Source organism: Aotus nancymaae, unplaced genomic scaffold, assembly GCF_030222135.1.
Source record: "Aotus nancymaae isolate 86718 unplaced genomic scaffold, 86718_ANA_hifiasm-v0.15.2.pri h1tg000040l, whole genome shotgun sequence".
Taxonomy (NCBI): Eukaryota; Metazoa; Chordata; class Mammalia; order Primates; family Aotidae; genus Aotus; species Aotus nancymaae.
This window is the reverse complement of record NW_026988454.1, coordinates 126273154-126296873: the sequence shown is the minus strand read 5'-3', so window position 1 is coordinate 126296873 and position 23720 is coordinate 126273154. Positions and strand designations below refer to the sequence as shown.

The window sequence follows — 23720 nt, the reverse complement described above, 5'->3', positions numbered from 1 at the left end:
AACCAGCTAGCATCATGATAGGATCAAATTCACACATAACAATATTAACCTTAAATGTAAATGGGCTAAATGTCCCAATTAAAAAACACAGAATGGCAAACTGGATACAGAGTCAGGACCCATCAGTATGCTGTATTCAAGAGACCCATCTAACGTTCAGAGACATACCAAGGCTCAAAATAAAGGGATGGAGGAAAATTTACCAAGCAAATGGAAAGCAGAAATAAAGCAGGAGTTGCACGTCTGTTTTATGACAAAACAGACTTTGAACTAGCAAAGATCAAAAAAGACAAGGGCACTACATAGTGGTAAAGGGTTCAATTCATCAAGAAAAGCTGACTATCCTAAATATATATGCCCAATACAGGAGCACCCAGATTCATAAATCAACTTCTTAGGGACCTACAAAGAGACTTAGACTCCCACACAATAATAGTGGGAGACTTTAACACCCCCCTGTCAGTATTAGACAGATCATTGAGACAAAATTAACAAGGATATTCAGGACTTGAACTCAGCTCTGGACCTGATAGAGATCTACAGAACTCTCCACCCGAAAACAACAGAGTATACATTCTTCTTGGCAGTGCATCACACTTAGGCCAAAATTGATCACATAATTGGAAGTAAAATACTCCTCAGTAACTGCAGAAGAACTGAAATTATAACAGTCTCTCACACCACAGCACAATCAAATTAGAACTCTAAGAAACTCACTCAAAACCACACAACTACATGGAAATTGGACAACCTGCTCCTGAATGATTCCTGGATAAAGAATGAAATTAAGGCAGAAATCAAGAAGTTCTTTGAAACCAATGGGAACAAAGAGACAACATACTAGAATCTTTTAGAGACAGCTAAAGCACTGTTAACAGGGAAATTTATAGTACTAAATGTCCACATCAAAAAATTAGAAAGATCTCAGACTGACGCTCTAACATCAAAACTAAAAGAACTAGAGAATCAAGGCAAACAAACCCCAAAGCTAGCACAGGAACAGAATAGAGATCTCAGAAATAAAACTGCATATCCACAACCATCTGATCTTCAACAAACATGACAGAAACAAGCAATGGGGAAAGGATTCCCTGTTTATTAAATGGTGTTGGGAGAACTGGATAGCCATATGCAGAAAATTGAAACTGGACCCCTTCCTTACACTTTATACAAAAATTAACTCAAGATGGATTAAAGTCTTAAATGTAAAACTCAAAACTATAAAAACCCTAGAAGAAAATCTGGGCAATATCATTCAAGACATAGGCATGGGAAAAGATTTCATGATGAAAATGTCAAAAGCAATGGCAACAAAAGCAAAAATTGACAAATGGGCTTCTGCTCAGCAAAAGAAACTATCATCAGAGTGAACAGACAACCTGCAAAATGGGAGAAAATTTTTGCAATCTATCCATCTGACAAAGGTCTATTCAGAATCTACAAGGAACTTAAGCAAATTTACAAGAAAAATTCCATTAAAAAGTTGACAAAGGACGTGAACAGACACTTCTCAAAAGGTAGACATTTTTGTGGCCAAAAAACGTGAAAAAAAGCTCAACATCACTGACCATTACCGATGGTTGTAATGACCATTACAATATGACCATTAGAGAAATACAAATCAAAACCACAATGAGATACTCTCTCATGCCAGTCAGAATGGTGCTTATTAAAAAGTCAAGAAACAACAGATGCTGGTGAGGCTATAGAGAAATAGGAACATTTTTACACTGTTGGTGGGAATGTAAATTAGTTCAACCATTGTAGAAGACAGTTTGGTGAAATCCTCAAAGACTTAGAACCAGAAATACCATTTGAGCTAGCAATCCCATTACTGAGTATATACCCAAAGGATATAAATCATTCTGTTACAAAGATTATATGCATGTGTATGTTGATTGCAGCAGTATTTACAATAGCAAAGACATGGAATCAACCCAAATGCCCATCAATGATAGACTGGATAAAGAAAATATGGTACATATACGATATGGAATACTATACAGCCATAAAAAGGAATGAGATTATGTCCTTTGCAGGGACAAGGATGGAGCTCGAAGCCATTTTCCTCAGAAAGCCAAACATTGCATGTTCTCACTTATAAGTGAGAGCTGAACAATAAGAACACATGGACACATGGAGGAGAACAACACGCACTGGGGCCTGTTGGTGGGGGGCAGGGGCAGGCAGAGGGAGACCATCAGGATAAATAACTAATGCGTGGAGGGCTTAACACCTAGGTGATGGGTTGATAGGTGCAGCAAACCACCATGGCACATGTTTACCTATGTAACAAACCTGCACATCCTGTACATGTATCCCAGAACTTTAGTTAAAAAAAAAATAAGAAATTCAGATTTTTGTCTTAAAGCCAATGATATATTATCAGATTAGAAATTATTCTTGCCGGGCACAGTGGCTCATGCCTGTAATCTCAACACTTTTGGAGGCTGAGGCGGGTGACTCACCTGAGGTCAGGAGTTTGAGACCAGCCTGGCCAACATGGTGAAACCCCAACTCTACTAAAAATACAAAAATTAGCCTGTAATCCCAGCTACTCAGGAGGCTGAGGCAGGAGAATCACTGGAACCTGGGAGGCAAAGGTGAGCTGAGATCATAATACTACACTCCAACCTGGGCAACAGAGTAAGACTCCATCTCAAAAAAAAAAAATTTTTCTTGTTTGTGATTTTGCAGAACCCTTCCATCTGGCCTAATAATATTATTACTATTTTCTAAAGAATGAAGCCCTTTCTTAAAAGCTTAGTTGACTGGGGATATCATGAGGACACAGCTAACAGAACTTTGTACTAGAAAGGAGGGAGGATACAGAGTGTCTCTTTCAGGTATAGTACCTATTTCAGATACCATAGATCTATCTTGAAATGAATGAGCCACTTAGAAAATTCTACTACCGACACTCAACACTCTGCAGCTTAAGGAAGAGGGAAAGTTTTATTGTTTTCCTACCAGACATCACAGCCTTGGCTTGCTGCTGTTTTCCATTGCTACATAATCAAGTGAATTTCCTTTGTGTGTTAAACCTTCTTTCATTTTAACAGAAATGGTACTCTTAAGATATTATGGGTTAACGGAGCTGAATTAAAATCTACTTGCTATCAGCTGCTCCCCTAGTCTACAGGAATTTTCTTAGTGTATTAAATTTGCTTCTTAATTCTGCTTTGTTTCATTTCTTCTTTTGATCTTTTGCAAACATGTTTTGAAACATTTCAGACATACTACAAGACAAAGAATAATATAATGAACACCTCTGTTCATACTGTCCTGCTTGTGAGTTAAAACACCAGCAATAGAGCTAAAGCTTCTAGAGATCCTTCTCTCACATCTGCCCATCACATTCAGTCATTGGTTTCAAATATTCTTTTTTATTTTTTTGTTTTTTGAGACGGAGTCTTGCCCTGTCACCCAGGCTGGAGTGCAGTGGTGCAGTCTTGGCTCACTGCAACCTCCACCTCCTGGGTTCAAGCAATTCTCCTGCCTCAGCCTCCCAAGTAGCTGGGATTACAGGCACATGCCACCATACCTGACTAATTTTTATGTATTTTTAGTAGAGACTGGATTTTACTGTGTTGGCCAGGCTGGTCTCAAACTCTAGATCTCAAGTGATTTGCCCGCCTTGGCCTCCCAAAGTGCTCGGATTACAGGCGTGAGCCACTGTGCTCTGCCAAATATTCTCTCATTTTTAAAAAGCAGTTTCACTTGAGACACTAAAAGCAAGTGTCCTAATAAATACTGAAGAAGAAAAATATTTTATTCGATTATTTGCCCTTTCCTCTCTATCTTGAGAATACATTTTCTCAAAAAAGAGTAGAATCCTCAGATTTGTCCATAAACCAAGGGTACCTTGAGACATTTTCTTTGTGTTACAGTGAAAATGGCTATTTTGACAACCTGGAGGATAAGAAGCTAGGCTAAGTCTTATTTTTGTCTATCCTGTCTGTCACCAGGAAGATTTCCTACCTTCCCAAAGATTAGTGCTCCACTTTGCCCTGTGTGGATTTATTTCATTGAAAATTGCTGCTCATGGCAGATATGTCTGCAACTGGTCCTTTTATTCATCTTTAACTTTCTGTCCTGTGGAGGTTTTCTAGGAGTTTCCTGGACCGCTTAGAACTGACTAGAATATCCCTCTTTTACTTTCCCTAGAATTATCCTGTTACACTTAGGTTTTTTGTTTGTTTGTTTGTTTTCCCCCTTATTTGTTCATTCTGACTGACTTTTGCTCTGTTAAAAATGACTTGGCCTAAAGAGTAATCTGGGCCAGGTGCGGTGGCTCACGCCTGTAATCCCAGCACTTTGGGAGGCTGAGGCGGGGGGATCACGAGGTCAGGAGTTCAAGACCAGCCTGGTCAACATGGTGAAACCCCGTCTCTACCACAAATACAAAAATTAGCTGGGCATGGTGGTGGGCACCTGTAATCCCAGGTGCTCAGGAGACTGAGGCAGGAGAATCACTTGAACCCAGGAGGCAGAGGTTGCAGTGAACCAAGACTGCACCATTGCACTTCAGCCTGGGTGACAGAGCGAGAGTCCATCTCAAAAAGAGTAATCTTAGGCCTAAGTTGTCCTTTTCTTCATTTATTTTAGAAAGATTCAGGAGATTTATGATTTAAATTTTGACATCGTGATCATTACATTTTAAACTAATTGTAAAAATATTTTCTACCTAAGGGAACAAGGGCTAAACCTATTATAAAGGATAGCTCACTGTGGAAATAACTGATTGTCATGATGTGGTAAGTTTTGCTTTGCTCTGCTTATATGGCTATGTGAAGCTTCTGGTCTTAACTGCCTGGACAAATCAGTGGCCTTACAGTAGCTGGTACTGTTGGAAGACTGGCCTGTATTTCAGTGGATTTGCCACCTTTTGAAGAACCCATGGTGATTTCTTCAGAGGTTTGCATGTTTTAACTTCCTTCGTGCAAATGCTTTTAGCTACTAAGATTTTTATTTTACACTGTATATTTTTCCATGGAGTATGGTCATTCTGGGTTTTGAGGGCAAGGCAGCAGGGTAGAGCTAAGTTGAAAAGCATAATATGGCTCATCTTTTCTTTTGTGTGTGTGTGTTCTGTGCTTTTATGAAAAAGCTAATTTCAAATCAACATTAAACTAAGTTGAATACAAAGTCTGTGAAGAAGTCCTGGTGGTCTCATTTATAAAAATGGCCAGTGTCGTCTTTGGCCTTAAAATTTCAGGAAGGGCATTTCAAATGGCTTTGCGTTTGCATGTTTCAGTGCTAGAGTCTAGGAGTAGACTCTGGTGTCCACTGTAAGATGTTCTTCCGCTACCAGAGCATCAAGTCTGTGCCATAGGTCATTCTTGGGTTAAAAAAACTGACTTCTGCAAATTCTCCATCCCCTGTCTTTGGCTTGGGCCTTGCGTTTTCTGCATCATCTCGGTTAATGGTTACTGTCATGATGGGTGTGGTACAGTTTGACACACCTGTGTCCATACAGACCACTGGAGAACATTCAGCATCGTCCCCTTTGTAGCCAGTTTCTTCCTCAAGCTCCCGAAGAGCAGCTGCTTCTGGGGTTTCATCATCATCTCTGAGACCTGCAGGGAACTCTATGCAGTAACCACCCATTGGTGGTCAGGACTGTTTGACCAGAACATACACTCGTAGTGAAGTGTTCTCTGCAGCATGGAGATGACTACTACACCATCAGCAGTCTGTTCTTTTCTGGTTGTACATTTCACTGAGTCCCAAGTTCTAGTTTTACCAATAGGATCCGTGTATGTTGTTTGTTCAGGCTTGACCCATTTTCCTTCTGAAATTAACTCCTCTGAAATAATATACTGTTTGGCATTCTGAGAAGATTCTGCTGATTTGTGGCTCTCCCTTTTCAAACGAGTCTTTACAGCCCTCAGGAGAGTTCACCCCCAAGGTGTAGGGGTGAAGAAGGGAAGAGGACAAAACTGCTGGAGGCAGCAGTGTCAGCAGATGCCGGTGCCACGGCTTGAGACACCCCACCTCCTGAGGTGCTAAAAGGATGTGCCATGGCTCATCTTTTCAAGTCAACCAGTATTTATCAAGCCGCTCTGTGGAAAGGTGCTGGGGGATAGGATGGTACCTGTCCTTTAAACCAGAATAATCAGACTCAGTGGAAAGAGAGTTACAGTAGTTACTTGAACAACTGTTTGTCTCTGATTATAAAATAAGATAGAGTGATAAATACACTAGAATATAGATAAGCTATTGAAAAAAAGTAGAAATTTAATTCCACCTCAAGATATCCAAGAAGACTTCATTGCAGAGTTCTTGTTTGAATAGGATTTTAAAGAGTAAATAGGAATAGAAAAGGCTTGGAAGGACAGGAGAGGGGAGTATTCTGGTTTCTGAGTTACATAAATAAGAACTTGGAAGCTTAGAAGTGCCTGGAATATCTAGTGTGAGTTGAAGCATTGAATGCATTAAGGAATAATAGTTTGAGCCAGAGTCAGAAAAGAAGCTTGATGACAAATCACAGACAGCTGTGAGTGTGAGGCTGCAGAATTGGGGCTTGATTCTTCAGGCCTGATATTGTTTCATGCTAGCAGATGTGGGAGAAAGAGGGTTTCCCAGCTCATTGACGTCATGAGCCACTGTGACTAATGGAAGTTGTATACTCTTACAGGTAGGTTGGAGTGAAGTTCAGGTAGCTGAGAAATTCACAGCTCAGAGAACCTTCTGTCTTCCTTAGAGAGAGTATAAAAATTGACTGTCATTGTAAGTAGTCAGAAGTCTCTTAAACAAGAATACCAATATCAAAAGCTTCATTTTAGAGATTACTTTTGATGCAAATATATTTTAAAGCCACCTTTTTGAGATTTGAAGTAGTCAAGATTTTTCTCATATGTGTTTCACTTTATCTTGTGGTGGCTACCCAGTTAAATATATTCCTGAAGAGTGTTAGTGTGAGGGAACCAAATTTTTGTAAATTGAGTCATTTTAAATCAGCAAGAATATTTTTGACTAATTTCTATTGTAATTAATCTGATTATTTTAGAGCAAGACAGTATCCATCCCACCCACACACCTGTTCTGTCCCCATGAACTTATGCTTTAAAATTTTTTTCTTGTCAACACCTTGAACTGAGAAGTCAGTATTAAAATCTTAACCTTTACAACACACTGATTTTTGCCATTTGCAGATGACAAAATTCCCTACTATTCTTAATTTAGAAATAACTTTTGTGAGTGGATTTGTTTCTAGTTTATCTTTGCTTGCTAAAGAACACAAGTTGTTTGGGTCTAGGATGGGGTTTAGCATACCTTTTCTGAAAGGGCCAGGTAGTAAATATTTTAGGCTTGGGAACCATATGATAACTGTGCTTGTTGTAATGTGGAAACATCTATAGACTGTACATAAGTGAATGGGCATCGCTGTGTTCTAATAAAACTTTATATATAAAACAGGCAGAGGTTGGCGTTTGCTGACTCCAGTCCAGAATTTTCTTACATTTAAGCTGATTTCATATCTAGAAGAAAAGACAAGATGTCAAATTACTGCATAAGTAATTCCTATAACGTAGGTACCTATGGCTTATAGAGACTGTTGTTTTTAAGTGCTGCTATGTTGCCTTTATATGTATAATCATAATAAAAAAATTCTTTCATCCTGCTCTACCTTTTCCTCAAATATTTTGACTGCCCGTCATGTACGAGATGTTAGGCTGGGGATAAGTGGTGAACAGGCAGAGTGGCCCCAGCCCTCATAGAGCTGTAGACCAGTACACGGGTCAGAGAGTAAGCAAATAAAGTAATTCTAGGCTGTGATGAGCACAATGATGTTATCAAGCGTGGTGCTGAGAGACAGAATTGGAGGGTAGGGGGTTACGTGTATAGAGTGTTGAGAAGAGGCCTCCCTGAGGGGGTGAAGTTGAAGCTGAGACCTGAAGCCAAGAGGATTTAGTCATGTGAAAAACCTGATGGGTCAGAACACAGTCATCCTCCCCTTCTCCCTCCCCAGAATGTCAGTCAGTATAGACGTGGATAAACGGCTCACATTTTCAGAGGAAATATTAAAAGCTATTTTATAACATGTTTTCCCCTCAAAATTTCCTTTTTAGGTAAGACTAAAAGAGAACAAACAAATTTTTGTCTTCTGGTTAACACATGCACATACCTTCTGAGCATACATTGAAGTGTTGGCTACCAGAATAAAAGTTTTGGCATTGTGGCCTATATTTAGAGCCTTTGGGATGTGTGAAGTTTGTTAAGCATTGTATAAAGTTGAAACCGTCTGTGTGTTTGCGTTCTTACGGCGCTCCTGAAAGAACATGCAGTGGGAGAGCGCCCTCTGCTGGCGACTGTCACTCAGTGCTCTGCCTACCATAGCCAGTGTGAGAGGCGAGGCTTTCCAGAGGGTGTGCCTCTAGTGGTCAGGCTTTGGGGTCTCACAGGCCTCCCACTGTCATATCACAAGCTCTTTAGGTCATACTTGGAAGAATATTCATAAATAAACTTGTACATCCCTAGCTCCTGTGCTCTGCTGCAATTTTTTTTTTTTTATGAGACGGAGTTTCACCCTTGTTGCCCAGACTGGAGTGCAATGGCCTAATCTCGGCTCATGGCAACCTCCGCCTCCCAGGTTCAAATGTTCTCCTGTCTCAGCCTCCTGAGTATCTGGGATTACAGGTGCCTGCCACGACGCCTGGCTAATTTTTGTACTTTTAGTAGAGATGGCGTTTCAGCCTCTTGCCAGGCTGGTCTTGAACTCCTGACCTCGTGATCCACCTGTTTCGGCCTCCTAAAGTGCTGGGATTATAGGCATGAGCCACCGTGCCTGGCCTAATTTTTGTATTTTTAGTAGAGACGGGGTTTCACCATGTTGGCTAGGCTGGTCTCAAACTCCTAACCTCAGGTGATCTGCCTGCCCCAGCCTCCCAGAGTGCTGAGATTACAGGCATGAGCCATCACGCCTAGCCTTTGCTGCTTTTCTCTTATCTGTGGCCAGAGCTCTAATTACCAGTGCTCTTTGCTGGACTGGTTACTGATGCTTTGATGGCAGATGAGGAGGGTGGTGTTGACTGAGTGAAGCTCTTGTGTTTTCACCTGCTGTCTTTGGCAACTAAGAACCCAGCTAATGCTGCCTCTAACTTCACTGATACATGCTGTTGACAGATGCACAAAATAAATATAAAGTGGATATGTGTGTGGTAGCATTTTGAATCTTTGTACAGGAGGAGCATGTCCGTGAAGTGATCATCCTGCAGGAGCCTTGACCTAGAGGAATTCACTGTGTTGGCTAGGTTTGGGGTTTTTCATTTCTGTTCTCTGAGTGTTTTGTTTGTTTTTGTTTTGTTTGTCATTGTTTGTTTTTCATTTTTATTTTGTCCCAACATTTTCCTTTATGGTCCACCATTAGATATTGATCAGTTGAAGCTCATTTTAAGACTCGTTGGAACCCCAGGGGCTGAGCTTTTGAAGAAAATCTCCTCAGAGTCTGTGAGTTGATGCTTTGATTGTAATTATCTGCCCTGTTGGGAGCCTCTGCCACTTGCCTTCTACCAGTCTGTACTTTGACCTGAGTGTGTTTGTAAGCACACATGCCCTTTGTGTGCTGACTTCCCGGATGAGTGAGGTATAAGAGTGTGAGTGTGTGCATGCACGCATGTGTATCTGCTTGCATGCACAAGTGTGTTTTATTCTCTATCTGGGTGCATACTAAGATCATGGGAGCCTCTATTAGACAATAGTATCCCAGTAAAGCAATGAGATTTGAGTTTCTAATTAATTCCAAGAGATTAATGCAAAATCTGTGTCTCTGTCCTCAAGCCTTGACTTTCATCTTTCTCAGAAGTTTCACATACACTGTAGAGCTTTTTTCACTTTTTCTAGTCTTTGTTCTCAGAGCATCAGCTTCACCATGTATTTAGACTAACTTAATCACTAAAAGAATAAAGAGTACGTTGTCTGCACGCTGTTGCCCTTTTCCAGAAGTTACTTTTTATTGTTTTAGAATAGATACTTACACATCCTATATAAAGTGTTTGTTCGCAACAGAGGTACCTTTCTACCCAGTCCCAAGACCCCTTAGGAGAAACAACTCCACTCCTGATAACTGAGATCCACAGGAATGTGGTTATAAATTTTCCTCCTATAGCCTTGTAATTATAAGTTAAATAACTGAGAAAGGTTTTAGGGCTAGTGCTTTCTTGCCTCTAAGCAGGGACTTAGAAGCCATAGGAATGTGATTCTGGCTTACTTTTGCTATGATTTCCTGCTCTTGGTCATTTTCTTAGGCCAGAGGCATGAGAGAAGCCATGTAAGCCCAGCTTTTTTTCCTTTTTCCCTCTATCTGCTGCCAGGCAGTTAAACAAAGAAAAAACAGGTATGGAGCCAAGCTCTAGTTATGCCTTCCTGGATTCTCCTCCCAATATTTATGACTGAAGGAGACCTTTGCCCAGTTGGGAAGACTGCTGGGTAGCTTGAGGCAGGCATAAGCAGATGAGTTGGAACTGTTCATCATTTTCCTGACAAAATAAAGAATGCCATCATCTGGTATGTATCTGGTACATTTCTTGAAAGGATCACTAAGCCCAGTGTATTTCTCAACCTCCACTCTGAATTTTGTTTCATTTACTTACTTAAGATAAGCAAAAGCCCAGAAAGGCAGTGACTTTTCCACGTCACACACTGAGTCACATGGCAGAGCTGAGTATAGATCCCAGATGTTCTGATAACATGATCCAAACTATAATCTCATGTGATTACACACTATTTTGAAAGTCATTGTCAGTGTTACAACAATGTCAACCTAAAGAGTTTTTTTTTTTTCCTTTATGATATATAGAAGCTGGATTAGAGTGAATCAAAGATATCAGCTGATGCTTACTTTAAAAAAAAAAATGTTTTGCTTAGAAAGACTGGCTAGTAAGAGGACCTGAGGGCAGAGGGAAGGCTGGGAAGGAGCTCAATTAATAAGTAGTGCTAATGAGACTAAGCACATTCATTCCTTCCTGAGAGTGACTCCTAGCAGCCCTTTCTTAGTCTCTTCTTCCATCCCAACCATCTGCCCTGTAGATATGTGCTATTAGTCACAAGGTATTCAAACCAAAGTATGGGTAAATGCAAGAGTATTTATCTGTCATTAATCCATCACTTATTTTTAAGAAACACTGGGTGCACAGCCTAATAATGGGAGGTCCCTCTGTAAAATGAGGCACAGTATACATTTCAACAGCTCTACTGAAATTGAGTACCAGAATACAGAACTTAATCAAAATAATATTATATTGAGTGTAGGAATAAGAAGGTGGGTTTTTTTCCCCCCTTCATAATTGTGGCAAGTGGATAAAAGTGGTTTAAACATCCTAAGGGGTAGACAAGATTAATTTGATGTTCATCTTACTGCCCAAGTACCTGTTTATCTTAGAAGCACATGATATATGGGAACAGAATGGAAAAATAAGGCCAGGTGAGTAAAACTGTTCAGAGATTTTAAAAATTAAAAAAAGGAAAAAAGACATTAGTGAAGGAGTGCTGTAAATAGAAAGCCAATTGCTGTTTTCATTCTCCTGGAAAGAATGAAGTAGGGATGCCAATAATTATGAAGAAATTGAACACTGAGTAAGAGAATGCAGTATTGATTGAGAACCTATTAGGATGAGCCATAGGAAAACATATAAATAACTCATGATGGAGGCCAAAGATAGAGAAGTCATTTGGTTGATGTCCCAGTATCTGTAATAAAGTGTGAAAGAACAAGAAAATCATACTAAAGCAAAAGCAGACTGGGCACAGTAGCTCATGTTTGTCATCTCAGCACTTTGGGAGCTGAGGCAGGAGGATCACTTGAGGCAGGGAGTTTGAGGCTGCAGTGAGTTGTGATTGTGCACTGCACTCCAACCTGGGAGACAGAGCAAGACCTTGTCTCTAAAAATTAATTAATTAATTAATTAAATTAGATAAAAAAGCAAAGACCTGGCTCATTCACATTTTCCTCCAGAAAAATAATCTTCCTAACCTCCTGACAGGAAAGGGGATATACTAACCTATTTGACTAAAGGAGACAAAGACAGAAAATGTGCAGGCCTGGTATCATTCACAGAAAGGAAGGGGAAGGTGGCAGGATTTTTACATTTTAAGACCCAACTGGTAGTCTGCTATTGCTGGTTTACTTTGTGGTCCCTTTTTGTTATTTCTCTTGGCATGAAAAGTATTGTTCATTATGTGATTTGTTAAAGGTAACTCTAAATTCTGTTATCTAAACTTCTGACAAAATAAAGAATTCCATCATCTGGTCTGTTACATTTCTTAAAAAGACCACAAATCAGAGTGTATTTCCTATCCCGTTTGGAATGTACTGGCCTCTGCCTTTGGCTTAGGGAGCATGAAAGGCATCGTGGAGCACATGGCTCTCACTGTCTCATGGCCAGCCTTAAACAGATTACTGCCGTCATCTGGCCACTAGGGAGTTCAGTTCAGAGGACGAGCTCAAGTAGAAAAATTATTCAGGAAAGCCACAAAGAAGTAAAATTGCTTGGCCATGGTGCTTATTGGAGATGACACTTCACCTGAACGAGGGAATTAGTAGTTAATTAAAAGGGAAGAGAAAGGGGGTTTATTGAATTACACTGAAGATTTTTAAAATCTCATCACTTCTGCTTTTAGTAGGAACATAATAAACAGTTCTTACAGTATTTTAGAAGAGGGCGAGTTGTGTGATGGAACAGTTAAAAGAGAGTAGTACAGCTTACGTATGTGCCTGTATATATAGAAAATCTCAGCTCTGCCCTTGTCAGATACTTGCAGAGTATTTTGCAGACTTCCCTCCAGCTGTTTGTTAAGTGAGGTTAGTCTGTTCACTTGTTGCAGAGACTTAATAGAGGAAATCATGGGGCGTGCTATAACACTGTCAGCAGCCTGTGACATCTATTTTGCCTTTGCCATTAGCCTCTAACCTTCTCCCCATCTCCTCTTTCTTCATTTACCATTTTGTGTCTGTGGCAAGTATTTTAAATGTACCACTAACTAATATCTTTGAAATGTGGCATTGCTTATTAACCCAAATGCCCACCTGTGTTTTAATTTGGAGGGGTGGTGCCTTGGAGAACCTGTGCTGAAAAAGTTTAGTCTCTTCCTGGAATGGATATGTTGGATATTTTATTTTGTTCAAAGTCGAGTCAAAATTTTTGGAATCATCTATATTTCTCCCACAAACAGGTTTTGGCCATCAGTACTTGAAAACAGTTCTCTGGCTGGCATCCTGGATCAAGGGGCAGGCTGTTTCCAGGGAACCTAAAATATTTAACAGTAAAGATGATGCTAAAACCAAAGAAACGTAATTTTTCTTATCTGCATGGCCAGTCACTGGCTACATGCCTAGTTAACTGATGTCATTCACAGAAGTGTGCTTTTAACATGCAGCCTTGGGCTCACGGGTAGGGTGAAGGGTGGGTAGGTTTTTTTTGTTTGTTTTGGGGTGGCTTTTTGACCTTTTTAAAAACTTGAGTTGAAAATTATTTTTTGAACTGTATGTTTAACAATGCCCTTGACTAGGCATCTAAGATATTAACCAGCTTCAGCAGATTATGCGTCTGACGGGAACACCCCCTGCTTATCTCATTAATAGGATGCCAAGCCATGAGGTGAGAACAAAGAGACTGTACAGGGATGTCGCATTCAGAAGCCACATTCTCATTTTATTGCCACTGTACAACCAACGCGGTTTTTAATATCACTGAATGCCTGCATGTGCCTCGAGGGCTGCCTGTGTGCTATTGCAAGATGTTGACTTTTGGGATAAAATGTCATCCAGTCCTATGAGATTGGGAATATAACTAGTAAGCTTGTAAATGGAAAGTTGTTATTTTTATATTTGATTTTGTGAATTTAGTGCTCGTGAGGCTGTTTCTTTGTAGGTGCTATGCCTGTAGCTAGGGTGTGCTACTATCATGACCTTCATCAGAAGTGTAGTTAACTGTTTAGCATGCTTTCTGATTCATCCACTTTTTTTAAATGACCAAAAGAAGGTTATTTAAAAAAATAAAAAACTGAAATATCCAATACTAATAGGTACTCTATTTAAAAGAAAAGATACAAATAATATAGAATAAATATGAACACTTTGGAATGGTTAGGTGCCTTCTTTATTTTTAACTATTTAGTCTAACTCTTGCTTTATTATCAGGGGAGATTGGGGCACTTATTTCTTTCTAAGATAGCCTTAATATTTTGGGGAACCAGGTTGGCGTCACAGAGGGTCCTTCCAGCAGCTTTGTTTCTACTTCAGCTATATTCAGATAGTCTTTTATTTTTATTAAAGGGATGACTGTTCTCTGAATGAGATAGTTCTCTCTTACCTGTTTTCCCTTCATCTTTTTATTTACATGTTCAAGTAGAAAGGGATTACAGCCATATATATATTTAATTCCTAAAACTTTCTTTTCAAATCAGAAAGATTCTTAATTGCTTTTCAAAGCAGACCTTTCCTCCTGACTCAATATGCAATAACTCAGAAGGTGAAGGCTGGGCGTGGTGGCATGCACCTGCAGTCTCAGCACTTTGGAAAGCTAAGATGGGAGAAGCAGTTGAGCCCAGGAGTTCAAGACCATCCTGACAACACAGCAATACCCCAGGTCCACAAAGTTTAAAAATTAAGGCATGATGGCACATGTCTCTACTCCCAGCTGCATGGGAAGCTGAGGCAGTGAGCTGTGATTGTGCCACTGACCTCCAGCCTAGGCAACAGAGCAGAGACTGTGTCTCTAAAAAAAAATTATAAAATACAGAAGACAAACTTGCCCAAGCAACCAGATTTTTTTTTTTTTTTTTTTTTTTTTTAAGAGAGGATCTCACTCTTTCAACCCAGCTGAAGTGCAGTGGCACAATCTTAGCTCACTTTCAACCTCCACCTCCTGGGCTCCATCTCCCTGCTCAAGTGATCCTCTCACCTCAGCCTCCCAAGTAGCTGGGACCACAGTCATGTGCCACCATGCCTGGCTCATTTTTTTGTATTTTTGAAGACAAAGTTTCACCATGTTACCCAGGCTGGTCTCAAGCTCCTGGGCTCAAGCGATCCTCCCACCTCAGCCTCCCAAAGTGCTGGGATTACAGGCGTGAGCCACCATGCCCGGGCAACCAGAACTTTTTATAACCTGTGTGTGTATGTATAAACATAAATATACATGCATACTTTTACTGTTGGCCTGTATTAAAACAGGAATTTTAAAGAGGTAGTTAAGATAGACAGCAGACTTTGCTTCTGAAGGTGATAGTGGGATAGCGGATAATGTTTATTGAACTCTCACTTGGAACCAAGTACTGCATTAAGAAAGTAGTGAGTTCTAATTTTCACTCTAACTTATGAGGTAGGACTGTTACATTAAGTTTATATTAACTTTTTTTGTTACCAGTGTTACTTCGTTAGCAAGGCTTAATGTTGATATCCTTTGATGTATTAAGAGCACCTACTGAAGTCAGCACTATCAAAAGACTGCTGGTCCAAGACTTTCTTTGGGAATACCAACCCCTCTACCAATTTTAGCTGTTTGAGAAGGCTGTCTCAGAAAGGGCCACTTCTTATATATCTTGGCCTCAGTTTTTAAACTCATCCTGTGATCAGAAAGCTAATGAAAGAGAATTTGATTGATTAATATTCTCATTCACTTGAAATGCAACTGTGAGAGATAGCAGTAATAAAGAATGTGATGATCATAACTAGGGAAGATAGGATGGCAGCAAGGGAGAAGTTTTATCAAAGACAGTTATAAACGTTAGAGTTAGTGGACTTTGTCAGTTAACACTTCTTCCTTAGCAGGACCAAGATTCTTTCTTTGAGGGCAGTAACATTATTGAACCAAGTCATTCTGAAAACCCTTGTTTTTACAGGCAAGAAACTATATTCAGTCTTTGACTCAGATGCCGAAGATGAACTTTGCAAATGTATTTATTGGTGCCAATCCCCTGGGTAAGTTGACTGTAGCCTCACCTCATGGATATTGAATTAGTGATGATATAAATTAGGGATTTGAAGAAGATTTTCTCCTTTTGACCAAATAAAATATCATTAGTTGAATCTTGGAAGGTGATAAATGTGGCTTTTATTATCTGTTTGTGTTGTCAGATTTTTTTTTTTAAATCACATGAGATGCTTATATGTTTATATGATCACAGAACTTTGGGTTGGGGGAATGGAAGGGTACACTGGAGAAAGGAGACAAAGTAATGGGAATGTTGAGAGAAGATTGGAGAGGCAAGAAAAAGCAGGTACAGAAGAAAGCCTGTAACTTATTCACAACTGCTGTGGATTTATGGTGTCCCTGAGTGGAGGATAGAAACCACTGAAGCACAGGCGGGTGTTTAGAGGAGCCACCCAGGAGCTCCCTGCAGGGTGCTCTGCTCTACTGGTAGCTGCCGTTGCTGCAGATCCTGTCACCTTCCACACTCATGTACATTTCCTCTCCCCTCTTCTTTCTCTGCCTTTCAGAGGCATAACCATCCTCTCCATTTTGTGGAGCTTATTTGCTACCTAAACTTAGAGTGGCTGCATACTGCCTTCAAGATCCTTGGCAGAGGGTAGTGATGGTGGCAGCTGAAGATATTTATTGCCTTGGCTAAAATATGAGTTGTCTTATTCTTTTTTTTTTTTTGGTAGTGTCAGGGTCTCGCTCTGTCACCTAGGCTAGAGTGCAGTGGCACAATCATAGCTCAAGCTTGAACTCCTGGGCTCCAGTGATCCTCCTGCCTCAGCCTCCCAAGTAGCTAGAACTACAGGCATGCATCCCCATGCCTGGCTAATTTTTTCAAGAGTTCTCTGTAAAGACAGGGTCTCACCATCTTACCCAAGTTAATCTCAGACTCCTGGGCTGATGCAGTCTGCCCACCTCAACTTCCAAAAGTCCTGGGATTCACACATGAGCCACTGTGTGTGGCTGACTATATATTCTTTGAAGGGGAGGACTGATGTGTGCTTCAGATGGCCCCTGAAAGCTGCTTTGCCTGAGGCTCTCATTCCCTGACTCTAGAATAGAGTACAGTGGACAGTGCTGTTTAATGGCAGACAGAAGGATCAGACTGGGACCTCCCTACAATAGGGAAGGGAGCTATGCTATGATAATGGGTATAATCCGCCTTCTCACTTTTCTGAAGATTGTATTGTGTAGCATGTTTTAAAATCTCACTGCATTTCTTTACATCTATGTGGATCATCTCTCTGCTTAAGGGTCTTGGCAGCTATGCTTCAGGTTTAGTTTTATCTTTTTGAGGGCTGACAGCCATGCTAACCTCTTTAGAAGTTGGGGTGAAGGCTAGGTGATTTTACCTTTTTAAGTACTTCATCCATAGTGATTATGGAGAGGAATTTTAGTGTCGCTGTGATAATTCTTCTAATAGCAGAGATGCTTATGCTCTTTGAAATATTGGGCAGTTGTGGATGAATTCATGTCAGCCTCAGAGACGGAGAGTATGTCATATCTCAGCTGGGTCGCTCTCCTGCCCGAGGATGAATCCACAGTCTCATCAGGGGTAGGCAGAATTCTACTGAGATTGGTTTAGGTTTGCATCTGCCCTGGCATGCTCTCCTTGGCTTTGCGTGATTTATTTGAGCTCTGTTATCTAATTCAAGGATCTATGAGAAGCTCTCTTTGAGCCATAATTACTACAGGATTTTGGGAAAAGATGTTTTGTTAGCTCTTGTCTGTCATTCTGTTCTGAATTTGTTTCAATTTATAACCCCTAAGTTTTAAACATGGCAGTACTCACTGACACCCTGTTAACAGACTCAAAAAGATTTGTTAATTCATTTTTTGGGGGGAGAGGGGAGATATTTGTGTTCCAGCAGCTTATTTTGGTCACGTACCTCCTGATAGGTCTTCCCATTCTTTGAAATCATGACGTTTAAACTTCCAGAAGAACTGGATACCACTTTGCTAATGAGTTGAATGGAGGCTTTAGTCCATCTGGTGCTCAGCACTGCACTTCTCAGCATTTAAATGTGCCTTACAGCCCATTGCCAAACAGTGATGTCATATAATGAGGCTCCCCTTGCTGGGCAGATGGAACACAGTGCTACTATCACAAGCTCGTGCCCAGCATGTTAACTGAGCAGGAGCATGTCAGCAATATAAATATTAACAGCTCTATTTTGTCAGCCACTGACTTTGTTTCACTGCTATTCCCAAAACATGAATTAAAACTTAAATTACCCCTTGATGTTAGTGTATATATTTTTCTGTCAATATCTTTTTTTTTTTTAAGAAATGGCATCTCACTCTGTCACCCAGGTTGGAGTACAGTAGCACAGTTATGGTTCACTGTAACCTCAACCTCTTGCATTCAAGTGATCCTTCCTCTTCCCTATCCCAAGTAGCTGAGACTACAGGCACAAACCACCATGCCCATCTAATAAGATCTTTGAGGAATCTTTTTCTTACCCCTGACCTTATTGGTTATAAGAATATGGTACTTTTTTCCCTAGGGGTGGCAGAGACTTGTCATATAATCTGTGTTTAATTGTAAAGTCAACAGCTGATAAGGTTTCTTTTTCTAAGAAGAGAAGACCATCAGAAGAATGGTCTTCACACACACACACACACACACACACACACACACACACACACGTCTCCAAGCATTCACCTAGTACTCTAAAGTGTAAACTTATGAGCTTGAATTGACACATGAATATTTACTTTGTTTCTGTATCCTCCTGAAGCCCATATTTCTCCAATGGATTACTCTGGAATTCAAGCTGCAGAACAGGGGTGTTTTACAGCCTCCAGTGTACACAGCAGTAGACCTCTTTAGGAAGCTGTCTTCTTCACTACTCACCCCCATCCCCTCCACATTTATAATTTGCAAAGTCTCAAAAGCCTCTTTCACCATAGTGATAACTGGTTATGTGGCAGTATTTATCCTCCCAAGTGTTGCCATGCTGAAACACAAAACATACTCATTTGAAAGATAGAGTTAGAAAAATCACCATTTTGTAACCCCTTATGAAATAATTGCTTTTGGGATGGAAACCCATTGAATGCAAAAAACCATAAGTGAAAGGATCAGATATTTACCTGATACCAAAATATCCCACAGGTTACTTGGTTGTTCAAAGGGGAAACATCTTAACCCAGTGATCAATTATAGCTCATTAGTAGTGGGACAGATGGCCTTAATACACTGTCACATACACAGCATCATCTGTATTTTTGCCAAAAATGTTTAACCTGATTATTAACAAAAATTTTGACCTAACTTCTGGTTTTGGGGAAGTACAGGGGATAGCAGAAAGCAGGGTATAGACACATGACAGCAGAAGCAGCAAAATCGGACACATCCCTAGAAACGCTCATTCTCAGGACAACCAGAGGGTCTCTTTAGATCAAAATCAGGAAAGAACGGGGCTTAGAAGTAGGGAGACTATTCTATAGACTACGAGAGACTAAAGAAATCTAGTCAGTTGCAGTGCATGGCTCCTAATTAAATCCTGGTTTGAACAAACTGGTTCTAAAAGACAACACTGGAGAAAGTTTAACATGAATTGGATTTTAGATGATATTTAGAAATTATTTGTCAGAGATGATAACTGTATTATGATTATATAGGAAGATGTCTTAGTGTTGAATATTTGGGGAGGGTAAAGTGTCATGTCAGAAAAAATACATAGAAATAAAGAAATATAAAAATGTTAATTGTTGAATCTGTATGCTGGGCATATGAGTATTCACTTTACCATTGTTTTTACTTTCCTGTTTTTGCATATTTGAAATTTTTCATAGTGAAATTTTTAAAAATAAAATTCCCTTTGATTTAAATACCATGTCTCACCCTCATCACCATGTAAAGCCCCAATTTGTTCACTGTTTGAAGATCTGTTTGATGAACATTTATTTGCCTTATGTTAGTAAATAAACAGTGAAAGAGGACAAAAAAATACAATAAAAACAAAAAAAAAAGCCCAAGGGTAGAAAAATATTGGGTCCACTAGAAGCCCAGTCCCCATCAGTCTGTGATAAGACCCATGTAACAAACATGCACATGTGCCCCAGAATCAAGAAATAAAAATTTTGAAAACATACAAAATATAGCTATACACACGAGAAAAGGGCTAATGTATCCTAGAGTAGGCATTTTGGAGGAGAATTCTTTGTTTGGATATGAAAGGTCAAAACTGTTTGCTTAATGAGGCATCATTTTTTGTAGCATGTTAAAAACTCTATTTTTCTTCCCATCTATGGCACTGATAGCTGTTGACTTGCTGGAGAAGATGCTTGTATTGGACTCAGATAAGAGAATTACAGCAGCCCAAGCCCTTGCACATGCCTACTTTGCTCAGTACCATGATCCTGATGATGAACCAGTGGCCGATCCTTACGATCAGTCCTTTGAAAGCAGGGACCTCCTTATAGATGAGTGGAAAAGTAAGTCTTAAGGGGAGGATTAACATCTTGAATCACTAACCAAAAGCAATGGGAAGAAAACCCTGAATGGTCATAACCAACTTGCTAACACTTGTAGTTGAGGTCTCTAATGCAGAATGAGTATGTTCTTTGGTGGAAACTGTCGAAGACAATGATACTCTCTGGACCTTTGAGATACTTATATCTGGTTCGATTTTATGCACAGCCCCTCACATAGGAGCTTGCATGGAGATATGAGGTTTTTAGAGTCTTTGCATTTACAACATTTCTCTGAGCTAAGTAAAGAATAGGATTTTTTTTTACAGTTTTGCAGTTAGTAGAACTGGGACAAAGAGAATTTATGTCTTATCAGTTAACTTAGAACTAGTTAGAGACATAGCCAGGAATGGAACCCATGTATCCTGTGTCTAGTCCCATATTCTTTCCATAAAACATAAGTTCAGAACAGTTACATCCCAAGAGTCAAGACTATCTGTTGCTATAGCTTGTGAGAGTGCTCTTTTATTCTTGAGCACCTCCATAGAGAGCTTTAAAGAGGCACTCAGCAATGAAAAACATGAGAAAAAAAAAATGGTTCTTTTTTGTGTCTCCTTGAACTTCTGTGTGACTACATGTTCCATTAGGATATTTATTACATACAAGCATTGAGGTAGCCCATCATACCACTACCTGGACAAGGACGAAAGATCTTGAGCTTAGAGCTCAAGTCAGAGTGCTTGCCAGCAAAGAGAATAGCTTAAACTCTCACATCTTACTTTTCTTCCCAATTTCTAGGTCTGACCTATGATGAAGTCATCAGCTTTGTGCCACCACCCCTTGACCAAGAAGAGATGGAGTCCTGAGCACCTGGTTTCTGTTCCGTTGATCCCACTTCACTGTGAGGGGAAGGCCTTTTCACGGGAACTCTCCAAATATCATTCAAGTGCCTCTTGTTGCAGAGATTTCCTCCATGGTGGAAGGGGGTGTGTGTGCGTGCGTTAGTGTGTGTGCATGTGTGTGTCTGTCTTTGTGGGAGGGTTAAGACAATATGAGCAAACTATGATCACAGTGACTTTACATGAGGTTGTGGATGCTCCAGGGCAGCCTCCACCTTGCTCTTCTTTCTGAGAGTCAGCTCAGACAGACAAGAGCTGCTGTCTTTTTAGGGATATGTTCAATGCAAAGTAAAAAAAAAATATGAAATGTCCCCAATCCCAGTCCTGCATTTGCCACTTTGACTTCTCCTGGAACCCCACCTTGACGGTGAGGGGTAGATTTTGACAACATCCCACAGTGGCATGGATAGAAGGCCCACATCTGGCTGCTTCAGACCTGGCGCCATCCCTCAGTGATGCGTACAGCCAAAAAGGACCAACCGGCTTCTGTGTACTAGCCTGTGATTAACTCACTTAGTATGGTTCTCAGATCTTGACCGGTGTATTTGAAACTGTAAATATGTTTGTGCCTTAAGAGGAGAGAGAAGAAAGTATAGATAGTTAAACGACTGCAGCTGCTGAAGTTCTGAGCCTGGCAAGTCGAGAGGGCTATTGGACGGCTGCTTGTGGGCCTGGAGTAACCAGGCAGCCTTCAGAGGCGGCCATATGTGCATGTGAGTGCATGCGTATATGTGCGTCTCTCTTTCTCCCTAACCCCCAGGTGTTGCCATTTCTCTGCTTACCCTTCACGTTCGGTGCAGAGGTTTCTTGAATATCTGCCCCAGTAGTCAGAAGCAGGTTCTTGATGTCATGTACTTCCTGTGTACTCTTTATTTCTAGCGGAGTGAGGATGTGTTTTGCACGTCTTGCTATTTGAGCATGCGCAGCTGCTTGTCCTGCTCTCTTCAGGAGGCCCTGGTGTCAGGCAGGTTTGCCAGTGAAGACTTCTTGGGTAGTTTAGATCCCATGTCACCTCAGCTGATGTTATGGCAAGTGACATCATCCTCTCTTGAGCCCCTAGTGCTGTTCTGTGTTGAACACAATTGATACTTCAGGTGCTTTTGATGTGAAAACCATGAAAAGAGGAACAGATGGATGTATAGCATTTTCACTCATGCCATCTGTTTTCAACAAACTATTTTTGGGGAGCTATCATGGGAAAGATCAGGGCTTTTCCCAGGAAAATCCCAAACTTTGGAAACAAGTTATTCTCTTCACTCCCAATAACTAATGCTAAGAAATGCTGAAAATCAAAGTAAAAGATTAAAGCTCATGAGGCCAGAAACTCCTTTTGCTATCTTTCTCTAAATATGGTTACTTTAAAATGAAAAAAAAAAAAAAGTAACAAGGTGTCTTTTCCACTCTTCTATGGAAAAGGGTCTTCTTGGCAGCTTAACATTGACTTCTTGGTTTGGGGAAAAATAAATTTTGTTTCAGAATTTTGTATATTGCAGGAATCCTTTGAGAATGTGATTCCTTTTGATGGGGAGAAAGGGCAAATTATTTTAATATTTTGTATTTGCAACTTTATAAATATGACATATCCTCAGGGGTGGAGAAGAGTTGTTTTCATAACTTTCTGAATTTTCAGGCATTTTGTTCTTCATGAGGGCTCATATACTTAAGCCTTTTGTGTAATAAGAAAGTATAAAGTCACTTCCAGTGTTGGCTGTGTGACAGAATCTTGTATTTGGGCCAAGGTGTTCCCATTTCTCAATCAGTGCAGTGATACATGTACTCCAGAGGGACAGGGTGGACCCCCTGAGTCAACTGGAGCAAGAAGGAAGGAGGCAGACTGATGGTGATTCCCTCTCAGCTGGGACTCTCCCCCTTTCAAGGAAAGCAGACGTAAAGGCCTCATCTCCTTTATTTCAGTTCAAATCCTCACCATCCACAGCAAGATCAATTTTATCAGCCATGTTTGGTTGTAAATGCTAGTGTGATTTCCTACAGAAATACTGCTCTGAATATTTTTTAATAAAGGTCTTTGCACATGTGACCACATACGTGTTAGGAGGCTGCATGCTCCGGAAGCCTGGACTCTACGCTGGAGATCTCGGAAGAGCTCTTCGGTTTCTGAGCATGATGCTCCCATCTCCTGACTTCTCTGAACAGAAAACAAAAGAGAGAATGAGGGAAATTGCTATTTTATTTGTAGTCATGAACTTGGCTGTAATCAGTTATGCCATATAGGATGTCAGACAATACCACTGGTTAAAATAAAGCCTATTTTTCAAATTCAGTGAGTTTGTCAAGTTCATTCTATTTTTCTCTTAATTGTTTTTATTTAATGCACAGTATGGCATTATATCAATATCCTTTAAACTGTGACCTGGCAAACTTTTCTGACAGACCTTAATATTACTCCCAACATTTATCAGGAGCTTTATCAAAAGCTCCTTAGTTGTACATTTTTTGGTGAAGAGTATCTAGGTCTTTGCTG

General features: G+C 40.3%; 1 protein-coding gene and 1 pseudogene across 3 annotated transcripts in view; one reads left to right on the top strand and one right to left on the bottom strand.

The window, feature by feature from the left end:
* MAPK14 (mitogen-activated protein kinase 14) overlaps positions 1–23519 on the top strand; it is an 83158-nt gene extending 59639 nt beyond the window's left edge. For 2 of the 3 annotated variants that reach the window (XM_012461589.2, XM_064361120.1), the window contains exons 9-12: positions 9374–9453; positions 15841–15919; positions 20190–20363; positions 21138–23519. In XM_012461589.2, the coding sequence (XP_012317012.1) occupies positions 9374–9453; positions 15841–15919; positions 20190–20363; positions 21138–21205 (401 nt within the window). In that variant the 3' untranslated portion in view covers positions 21206–23519. Of the gene's footprint in view, positions 1–9373; positions 9454–13518; positions 13599–15840; positions 15920–20189; positions 20364–21137 lie in introns of all 3 variants that reach the window. The other variant, XM_012461590.2, reaches the window with a different exon arrangement.
* LOC135268317 (ADP-sugar pyrophosphatase-like) lies at positions 5207–5610 on the bottom strand (annotated as a pseudogene).
* Positions 23520–23720: the final 201 nt, after the last annotated feature.